The sequence below is a fragment of the Loxodonta africana genome, chromosome 5 (genome assembly GCF_030014295.1).
Source record: "Loxodonta africana isolate mLoxAfr1 chromosome 5, mLoxAfr1.hap2, whole genome shotgun sequence".
Taxonomy (NCBI): domain Eukaryota; kingdom Metazoa; phylum Chordata; class Mammalia; order Proboscidea; family Elephantidae; genus Loxodonta; species Loxodonta africana.
In genome coordinates, this window is record NC_087346.1 from 143,964,999 (window position 1) to 143,976,546 (window position 11,548).

General features: G+C 36.3%; 1 protein-coding gene across 42 annotated transcripts in view; it reads left to right on the forward strand.

The window, feature by feature from the left end:
* LCORL (ligand dependent nuclear receptor corepressor like) overlaps window positions 1-11,548 on the forward strand; it is a 216,767-nt gene that overhangs the window by 72,206 nt on the left and 133,013 nt on the right. For 2 of the 42 annotated variants that reach the window (XM_064286039.1, XM_064286040.1), the window contains exon 5: window positions 11,042-11,088. The exons of 37 other annotated variants lie outside the window; for them this stretch is intronic. In XM_064286039.1, the coding sequence (XP_064142109.1) occupies window positions 11,042-11,088 (47 nt within the window). 3 more of the 42 variants (XM_064286038.1, XM_064286041.1, XM_064286043.1) reach the window with 3 other exon arrangements.

The window sequence follows — 11,548 nt, forward strand, 5'->3', positions numbered from 1 at the left end:
AAAAGACGATAAGCAGCTATCTCATCCTTCCTCAATCCCAGTCCCGTTTCCCATAACAAACTGCAGGTAGTCGTCGAGTTACGACAAGTTCCTTTCCAGCGACTCCATCGGAAGTTGCTTCTGACATGTTGAATTTTTTCCTTTTTCTAAAAATTTCATTATTACTGCCTTTTATTATCAGTGTCTTCATAAATTCAATCTTTATCTTTGGGGTTGGAAACATTACATATAAACTTACAAATATATTTTAGTACATACATACATAAAAAATACACAAATCATAAAAATTGACTGATGATGAAGAAGAGTTGGATGACATTGGCATTTTGTCAATTGCAGTAATAACTCCACTTTTGGAAGGTTCTAGATTATCTAGATTATTCCCGGGAATGGGGATGGTGTTTCTAGTCAGAAATTTAGTGAGAGTTGTCTGTATGGTCCTTTTGTTTTTTTCCTTCGTGTATTTCGCAGTACATCTCATCCTGAACCTGCCTATCAACTTTAGCAAAGCGATCAGCGTTTGGGTTCATATTTTCAAGCAACTGAAGCCCCTGATTTAGTTTAGAAAAACTCCTGCTAATCCTTTCACTACAATTTCTTGACAGTGTCTCTAATCTTCCTTATTATTTCTTTCTTCTTCAAAACCCATTAAGTCCTGATCTCTCAGTTCCCCTTCTTTGTGATCTATGAGCTGTTCCACGTTGGCATTCTGCATTCAGTGTTCTTGCCATATGGATGATTTTTTCACTGTCACTAGCATATTATCCTGATAAAACACTTGGAGCATGTTCATGTAACTCAGCCATTTTTTCTATATCCCCTGCATGCATTTTCCCATAACTTCCTCTCAGGAAGATATATGAACAATAAGATGCACAGGAACCAACCAAACAAAAATATCGAAGGTTGAAAGTGCCATTCATCTTAACTTAAATATGTTGTAAATTGGGGACTACTGGTACTTTTAACTTTTTAAACTGTTTGTTAATAGGTATTCTTGTGGTCAGTCAGGACTGCCATGTTCAATAGCACTGTGCACAACTTACACAACTGTCCGTGGCAACGCTGTGTTAGTTTCCTATCTCAGAATATTATGTGCTTACCACTATTTCTTGACATCAGTTGTAGACATTATCAAATACCCATTTTCTCTTCTCCTACCTTTCAATATAATTGTCACTTTTTAATACATATTTTACTGTTGTTGTTAGGTGCCATCAAGTCAGTTCAGACTCATAGCAACCCTGTGCACAACAGAAAGAAACACTGCCTAGTCCTGAGCCATCCTTACAATTGTTATGCTTGAGCTCGTTACAGCCACTGTGTCAGTCCACCTCATTGAGGGTCTTCCTCTTTTCCGCTGACCCTGTAGTCTGCCAATCATGATGTCCTTCTTCAGGGACTGATCCCTTCTGACAACATGTCCAAAGTATGTAAGACGCAGTCTCGCCATCCTTGCTTCTAAGGAGCATTCTGGCTGTACTTCTTCCAGGACAGATTTGTTCATTCTTTTGGCAGTCCATGGTGTGTTCAATATTCTTCGCCAACACCACAATTCAAAGGCGTCAGTTTTTCTTCGGTCTTCCTTATTCCTTGTCCAGCTTTCACGTGCATATGATGTAATTGAAAATACCATGGCTTGGGTCAGGCACACCTTAGTCTTCAAGGTGACATCTTTGCTCTTCAACACTTTAAAGAGGTCCTTTGCAGCAGATTTACCCAATGCAGTGAGTCTTGATTTCTTGACTGCTGCTTCCATGGCTGTTGATTATGGATCCAAGTAAAATGAAATCCTTGACAACTTCAGTCTTTTCTCTGTTTATCATGATGTTGCTTATTGGTCCAGTTCCGAGGATTTTTGTTTTCTTTATGTTGAGGTGTAATCCATACTGAAGGCTGTGGTCTTTGGTCTTCATTAGTAAGTGCTTCAAGTCCTCTTCACTTTCAGCAAGCAAGGTTGTGTCATCTGCATAACACAGGTTGTTAATGAGTCTTCCTCCAATCCTGATGCCCCGTTCTTCTTCATATAGTCTAGCTTCTCGTATTATTTGCTCAGCATACAGATTGAATAGGTATGGTGAAAGAATACAACCCTGACGCACACCTTTCCTGACTTTAAAAGACCAATCAGTATCCCCTTGTTCTGTCCGAACAACTGCCTCTTGATCTATGTAAAGGTTCCTCATGAGCACAATTAAGCATTCTGGAATTCCCATTCTTCCCAATGTTATCCATAATTTGTTTTCACTGGCTAATGCTTTTCAGAAGTAAACTGCCAGGTCCTTCTTCCTAGTCTGTTTTAGTCTGGAAGCTCAGCTGAAACCTATCCTCTGTGGGTGACCCTGCTGGTATCTGAATACCAGTGGCATGGTTTCCAGCATCATAGCAACACGCAAGCCCCCACAGTACGACAGACTGACAGACGTGGGGGCATATTTTATTATACTACGTTTTTATATACTTTAATTTCTTGTTTCAGCAATCATAGACAATATATTTGATTCTCCATTTCTCAAGATGCAGATTTTTAGCATCCGTGTCTTTCAGTTTGCACTTTCTTTTCCTCTCACAATGTTTACTTTTGGTCATTTGTTCTTTCACATCAAGTTTGATAATATTTACAATCTATTCTGTATTCATATTTAAATCTCCTATGCTTTCTTTGTAGATTGATCCTAAAAGTTGATCATTAAAGTTGTCTACATGTTATAACTGTGTTCACGGAACAGCCAAGTCATTTGTTTATTTATTCTTTATGTTCCTGAGATTTCTAATGTCCTTTTTGTCCTCTTGCTTTATGAACCCTAATAGAATCTTTAAGTTATCTTCATGGGTACTTGAAAATCTCTTGAATTTCACCTTTCCACAGAGGTCTCCTGTGCCAGTCCACTTTTCTCCTATGTCCAATACGTACTGACTGCTTTCTAGGTTGATTTCCCAGAAAGCCATTCCAGCACTATCTTGGCAAAGGTTGCCAGGAGAGAGAGAATCGTAAGCCAATCACACAGTCTACCACAGGCATCAAGGCCGTGGTTAACTGCCATAGATATCTCTGGATTATTTTATTTCTTTAGAGAGAAGCACTCCTCTGTTTTTCCAGGTAAATACCTGGTTTCTGTAAAGGATCTTATACATTTTAGAAAAAAGCCCTTGTCTGTAGAACAATAAAGCACTATATCCAGTCATGCCTTATATAAAGGAAACTTATATAAAGCAAGCACTCAATAAATATATGAATGAATAAGCAAAGGAATGAGTGAATGAAAAGAATCTGGTTTTCAAAGAAGGAGCACTGGGAAGAATCTAGCAGTTTAATATTTATCTTTTTTTTTCCCCTTCCCAGATAGCTGAGACAGTTTCAGAGCCATATATGGAAATATACCTATTTTTTACTCTCTATTCATTCTCCTATTAACTGAAGTTATTTAGTGAATAGATTGAATTTTCATCTATATAATATATGGGTTTTTTTGGGGGGGTTATAATGTAGGAGATTGACGTAAAATTCTTTATTTTACTGAAAAATACAGCCATACTGGATAACTTGCTTGAAAATTTCAGGATTTTGTAGTACATCTGTTTTAGAGCTTAAATGGAAGCTATTTAGTATTGCCAAGGCTAAAAAAAAAAATTTTTTTTTTTTTACCAGCCATCTCACTTTAAAAGAAAGATGACTGACCTGACATACATGGAAAAATTCAGCCACAAAGGTGACTTTTTCCAGCCTTTGGAGGACTATATCCACTAGCTTCAATTTAATTCTGGATTTGCAAACAGCCTACAATTAGAAAGTATTTGCAGAATAATTTTCTTTTCTAAAACGTTTAAAAGCAGTAATTATTAACTATTAAAATTTTATTAAAAATAACTTATTCAATTAAGCTCTTTGGTATAGATGAAAAATTGAAAAGCCATTTGAGCCAGCACCATAGATTCTATTCATCAAATGAGGCCAACTGAATGACTACTTTAATGACCTTGGTTTGATTTCTGAAAGCTTTCTTATTATAAAATGATGACTTTGGTAATTCAGCAATTGCAGTAACGTTAATGGAATGCAAGTCTATAACGTAGTGGTAGCATTGCGATTATAAATTGTACGGTTTGGCTTCACCATTTTTGTTTATTTAAAAACTTTGCTGTATCTGTGTTTTTTTTTTGTTGTTGTTGTTAGTGAGAGACCGTTATTGCACGACCAGTGAGATCTATATTCATATCTTGGCCTGAATATACCTCATTGTGTCTTTGCCATTAATCTCTTTGTATTTCAACTAGTTATTTTTTCTCCCAGAGTGTCTATGATAGACAAGTGGAAGGATTTCACAGACCGGTGAAGAAAGTTCTCGTTGTCATGGAATGTTTCATGTTTAGGACACTTCTATTCTTGAGAGGTTAAATTTCAGGAATAAGCTTGGTATTTATTGCTTGCCAAAGCGCATTTGTGACATTAGTATCTAATCCCTGCATTTATTTTGAAAGGGTTGTTGTATAGGATCAACAACAAAGAACCTTTGCATAAAGTCAGATTTTTAAGCTTGAAAAAATGAGTCCAAAATAAGCTTTGTGTGCCAGCTCACTGCACCTTTCTACCTTGGAGACTAGCAGACTTCTATCCAACTACAGATAAAATATAAAAAAAGATAGAGCAGGGAGAAGATTCCTGCTAAGTAGGCGGTGGGCAGGGTATTAATATTTTTGTCTTTGCTTTACTAGTCTGGCCTGACGAAATGAGAAGATAGCAAAATTGTAAGGAAGGAGTAGCGCAGAAGGGTAGGGGTGGCGGTGGTGGTAGTAGTAGTAGTAGTAGTAGTACTAGTAGTACTAGTAGTAGTAGTAGCATCAGAAACTGTCTAACCTCAGGGGAACAATGACCAGAATCAACACAAAGCTGATTCCTTTGAGGTGGAGGTCAGGCACACCTCCACTCTCCAACCTTTTTACAAATTCTGACACCAGCTGTCCCTCCCATGGCATTCTCTACTTCTCTTTTGGGTTCAGTATCCATTGCATCGGTCACAGAGAACTCACAGACCGTACTTACAGTTAAGTGGCTTATTAAGAAATTAACAGGGTACAACTTGGGATCAGGGTCAGGAAGCATGTAGATAAAGCTTTCCTTCTTCAATGCAGGACTGCTCTCTCAGCTCCTCTGAGTAGTGCAGGCCTTCTCCCTACCCCCTTAAGTACAGGCTCCTTTCAGCTCCCTGAGTACAGTATCTTCTTGGTCTTGCCGCCTGTCACTTCCAGTGCTACCTCTGGGCCCCTTCTGGGCCTTTTGCCACCGGCTCTGTGCCTCAGTCCCTTCTGGGCCTTTTGATGTCTTCGGTGTTCCAGTCCTTAACCAGTGTTACAGCTCACTTAGGAGGTTCCTTGCCTCCACTCTTTCTCTACTTCCTTCTGCTTCTTCCTGCTGGTTCTCATCTTGGGTCTTTCTGTCTCAAAACTCTCTGTGGGGCTGGCTGCCTAAATAGATAAACTTGTCAGTTTCAAGTCGTGGTACTCTCACCAGGGGTACAAACTGACCAGTGCTCTCCTGGTAGGCCAGACACTTCATTTACATAGTAGACATACATGGCTAGGCTACAGCTCACTTCATTCACTTAGTCTATTGACCAATTTCTGTTAAGTGCATACCAATCACAGGGCAGGCTGCAGCCCAGGACTGGACAAAAAGAATTACAGCAAATTGTTTACAACTTACCCAGTAAATGTCAGTCAACCTGGTCAAAAGTAACAAACCCTCTGGGATAGAAAACTAGGGCAAAGGTAACTCCTTAAGGCTTAGAGGATGAATCTTTCGAGTTGTTTTTCCAAAGAACCAAGGCAAAAGGCCACATTAAGGAAGTCCAAGGAAGTCCTGTCACCACAGGTGGCATCAAACAACCAGCGAGTCCAGTCAGGAAAGCGACTCTGTGTGGAGTCTGTGTGACTTAGAAAAGATGCTCCCTCTGGAGCTCTCAGCTAGGGCTCACAGCTGGAGAGCAGAGTACAGGCTGCATTCCAGCTCCACTCATCCCCTTGGCCAGGGACGGATTACCCAAGAAGCAAGGTAACCACATGCTTAGGGCAGCAATAAAACAGGGGCACTTGTTGTCAAAGGGATCACCCGTTGATGTGCAAACAGGACACAAGGAAAAGCAAGCACCATAGTGGAAGGGAACTCATAGGGCATTAAATGAAATTGGTACTATTTTACAAATTTTGTACACAGTAACAGTTATATTTTCTTTTTCATTTTGGACCAGTCGGGTACAACCTCACATTCCATTCTGTCTCATCAACCACGTGAGAACACGCCAGGGGCAGTATAACCACGTGACTTGTGACCTATCTGGTACTATGCAAAACAAACCAAAACACGCCTTCAGATTGTTAATACTCTTGTATTGGTATCATGCTTTTTGTCATCACTCTCGCCTCTTTCGGGTATCAGCAGTAGTCCAATGAACTGTGAAGACCCATCCATCAAAGAACAGAATGTGAGTGTGCAAGTTTTTAAGTATTATTTCAAGATGAAAAACGCTGAGATCTGCAAAGGGCCTGACAACAGACATTGTATGACAAGCAATTGTAATTATTTCCAACTGCCTCGTGCGTACTATTTCTTTTGACCATTTCATACCTGAAAACCGAAATTACATGTTCCAACTTGATTTTTTTTTATTTACTGATTTTCAAATATAAATTTTTGTATGAATATCCAAATTCAAATATGAATTTTATTTTATAAACTTTGTTTTATAAATTTTAAGTATTTTCAGTTATTCAAATGTATTTGCTACAGTAGAAGCAAATTTAAACAGTGACATAATTTTATATCCAGGTAAACTGAAACGGCAACATCTAACTGGAGCACAAAAGCGAAAGCTCAAAGAAGATAAAAAGAAAAGGACTTATGAATCACTAAAGAGAATTACAAAATTAATTTCCTTTTTAAAACATAATGAATCAGAAGAGACTTCTTCCGTCGATCACACGAGTTTAAAAGTGCAAATTGTTGTACTAGTACCACTAGTGCTGAAATTACTACTAGCAATACGAATATAACAGAATTTGTCCCGAATTCTGCATCTGTTTCTTGCTGTAGTAAAAAAATTAATAAATGGTAGAGAAAGTGAAGCTATTTTAGAATGTGAAACTGTCGCATCTGCACATCCTATAAATAACAGAAATACAGATCCTGCTTTGTATTGCTCAGTTTGATCTAATGATGTAAATTATTGGATTAAAAAAGGGCCAAGGCACTGTCAACATCATGGTAGACCATTTGAAAATTCTGGATGTAGAAAATTTCTGGATGGTAAGAAAACAAAGTTCTATAGCCAGAATATATCTCTAGGGTGGAAAGCTAATAGTGAGAATTATAAGAAGGAATGAGTACTATATGCCCCATCAGTCAGCTCTGTATATTGTTTTGTTTGCAAACTATTCGGTTCTAAGTCATTTAATTCTCCTTTTGATACAGATGGCTTTAGCGATTGATGTGATTCAAGTGTGGTTGATAGACATGAAAACAGTTCAATTCACAGAGATTTTACGTTGTCATCTTTAAACCAAAGACATAGTTTTGACTTCACTCATGAATTGGAAACAAAAATTAATAAAGAACAGTACTGGAAAGCTGTCTTGCAGTGCATTGTTGCTGTCATTAAAGCAGTTGCTGAACGTGGATTATCTTTTTGAGGAAGAAGCAGAAGTGTTTGGGTCCCTACAAAAATGGAAAATTTGGGGGTTTACTCGGACTTATTGCTCAGTTTGATCCATTTTTAGCAGATCATTTCTCAAAATACGATAACACAGGAAAGGGCAGCCCATCACATATGCCTGAAACAACATGTGAAGAATTAGTAAGTGATCAAGTTACATCAACTGTTTTCAGTGAAATAAGCATAGCTCAGTATTTCAGTTTGTCTGTAGATTCCACTCCTGATCTTTCTCATACAAATCAGCTAAGTGTCGTTTTAAGATACATATCTCCAACAGACGGGAAACCTGTCGAGTGATTTATCACATTTACTAGCTTAAGAAGTCATACCAGTGAAGAAATTGTGGATTAGATACTTAGCTATTCATGTGAAGTTTGCGAAATTGATTTTTCTATGTTCGAAGACCAGTCCTATGACAATGCTGCCAATATGTTAGGATGTTATAAAGGCATGCAACAGAAAATTTTAGAATGTAATTAATATGCCACTTTCATACCATGTGCCGTGCATTCAGTTAATCTTGTAGTACGCAGCTCAGGGGATTTTTGTCCGAATGCAGTTGATTTTTTTTCTACTGTCCAGTTATTCTACACATATTTTGCTGCCTCTACTTACCGATGGGCAGTTCTTAAAACATATTTGGGCAATGATTGAGTATTAAAATGTCTTTCTAATACACTTTGGGAAGCACATGCTGTAGCAACGAGTGTAATCCTGGAATTATACACTCAAATTCTAGATGCCTTAGAAAATATTGTTGAAGACCGGATACAAAAAGATATCAAACAAGAAGCTGAAAACATTGTCAACAAAATGCAAACACTAGAGTATGCATTTATGTTGGTTATGTGGAATAATATATTGTAGCATTTTCGTCAGATCAGTCAAGCTCTCCAAGATTCAAAAGTAACATGCTTTAATCTTTAAAAAAAAAAAAAAAAAATTTTTTTACCAGTCATTAAATGGGGCATTTGCATAATTTAAGAGAAGATATTGAAAAATTTGAAAATACAACGAAAAAAACACTGCCAAATACTGATTATCAAGCAGTTCATCATCGCAAAACCATTAGAAAGAAACAAATAAATGACGAAAGTGCTCCAGAAATATGATTGAGTGGCAGAGATGAATTTTGTATAACCACGTGCTACACTACCACTGACAGACTTGAATCTTGGATGAAAAGAAGGACAAAAGTGTATGAACTTCTTTCATATAGATTTTTCATTCTTAAACAGTGTGGAATACATGAAGACATCCAAGAAATTAGTGCAGGCTTATCCTGATGACTTCAATACAAACCTTTATGGAGAAGTGCAACAATTTCATTTTTACTTGAGAACTAAGTTTACAGATTCAGGGAAGACAGGTTTTACTCACGTAGGATGTATGATTCTGTAATAGAAGGTAATATACAGTGCACATTTCCTGAGGTTGAAATTACTTTACGCATATTCCTAGCTAATGATCACAAACTGCACAACAGAACAATCATTTTCGTCCCTAACGAGACTCAGAAACCTTCAGCATGTAGCAGTGATTCAAGAAATACTTGATTCATTATCCTTACTATGTATGGAAGTGGATATTGTTCGGCTGCTTACTTGTGGTGAAATCATTGAAGAATTTCTAAGAGCAGAGAATAGAAAATGTTTTTAGTTATAACATGTAAGAGATGAAAGATCTATCCAAACAGAAAATATAGTAATTTGTTGTAATATTTGTTTTCTGGTCATTAAATTTTATTTTGTGAAATGATCTTTTTTATTTGTTCATTTATAATTATAGCATTTATTATGAAACAAGCATCAAAATTGATGTATTAGCTGTTCAGAGCAAAATTGATGGAAGTCAGTTTTTCATCATGGGAAATCAACAGAATTTTATATTGATTGTTGAAACTAAGTTCACTGAGTTCTTTTCTTTGTTGAAGAATATGTGGAATATTCTTTCTGTAGAAAATGTGGTATGTAGTAAAAATCTTAGTTCTCTGTATCCACTAAAAATTTTATAATCCAGTTCATCTCACTCCGCTAATATGGCATACATCACTTAAGTGTTCAGTAACTAATATTATAGTCGCATTAAAAAGCAGTTACATCTGGATAGGTAAGACACACACATACATATATATATGTATACGTATGTATATATGTATTTGTGTGTGTGTGTACATTTATATATGAGTCATGTATCCTGTTCTGATGTGTGAATAAGAAGAGGAAGGGCACTACAGATTATCAGTTCAGGGATATATGATACTATGTGGTTATCTTTAAATATGTAACAGTTAAGTCATTCGTCAGTCAAGTTGGAGCATATTTAGTGGCTTGCTGTTTGATTATTTTGTGCTTTGAATAGGCTTACTTTACATTAAAAAGTCAGTGTTCTTTTGCTTCCTGTCTGTCTCAACTATTCAAACCAAATAGGGCTTGTTTCATTTGTTATCCTACTTGGCACATATATATCAGGCAGAAGCAGTTTTTATACCTTTGCCACTTGTTATTCACCATTCCTGTGGTAGTAAAGTGTCTTAATTTTTACGACATAGACCTTTGGAATTAGTTGGGAGAAAAAAATCATCCAACCTCCCAGCTTCTAGAGTTGGAGAAAAACGTTACCATATTTTCATATAGGTGTTGACTCTGCCTTCCTCAAATTCTTTGGATTGGGTATCATCTGATTTTTTTTTTTATTAAATTGTTGGGAACTTTCAGGTTTTAATCATTAATAAGGTTTTAAGTAGTCCTTGCCTTTTGGAATGAGTTTTATTTACACATGAGTTCTTTTATGTATTGAAATGTGAGAATCGTCTGGTTAAGACAATCATTAGTATAATTAAAGAATCTGAACTTAAGAACTGTATTTTTTTTTTTTTTAAGTGCGAGGGACTGAAAACCTTATCCAGTGTATTACTGAAGGAATTACAATATTCATGTTGAAAAATTGGTATTATTGTAAAAGAAAAAATTCTTTTTTTGGAAACATTGATTTGAACCATTATTGAAATATTTTACATGATTTTGAAAAGAAATTTATAATACTTTTATTAATTTAGAAAATTTTATTGTCAGTATAGTTATACTTGAAGAATTATGCCATAGGACTTACATCATTATGAGAACAGGAAGAAATATACACATTTACACACATGCACACAGTAAGTTTTGTTTACCTTAGAACTCATTACTGAATTGCCTTTTCCTTCGAGTCAGTTGTAATGGTAGTAGCTAGAATTACCTGTAATAATGACTTCAATTTTTTGATAGTGTGGAGTTAACCTGTGCTCCATTGCCCTATTAAGAGTAATCAGTAAAAACTTGGTACTATTTCAGCTAATTCAAGCATCTCGGTCTCCAAGAGGTCTCCTACCAATGGTTGGGTGAGTGTTCATGGATGTTTAGTCACCTCTCCATTTGGGGATTTCTTGGTTTTCTTTAAGATCCTTTGAGAGATTGCAGTTTTTAAATTAAAAATTCTTACCAGTATTTTTGCTTTACTTCTCATCTTATATTTGTTAATTCTTTTATTGGGAGTCCCTCACTTTGTAGATTCATTTAAGCATAAGAATTTTTCTGCTTGTTTGTTTACTTGGGTTTGTTTTTATTGTTTATTATTTTTTGAGTACAACTGTTATAGAAATTTTCAAGATGGCACAATGGGGCTGGAAGATAACAATATCTTTTAAATGGTCTTAACTCCTTTGTTTTGTGTTGTGAGGGGGAGTAGGGAGTAGAGGAATGTCTGCTAACTCTCCCTTGAAATGTAAGGAAAGAAATATATAATGTTTTTGAAGATAGGAAATATTTTTGAGTCTTTGGAATAACAAGTAAAATGTTGAT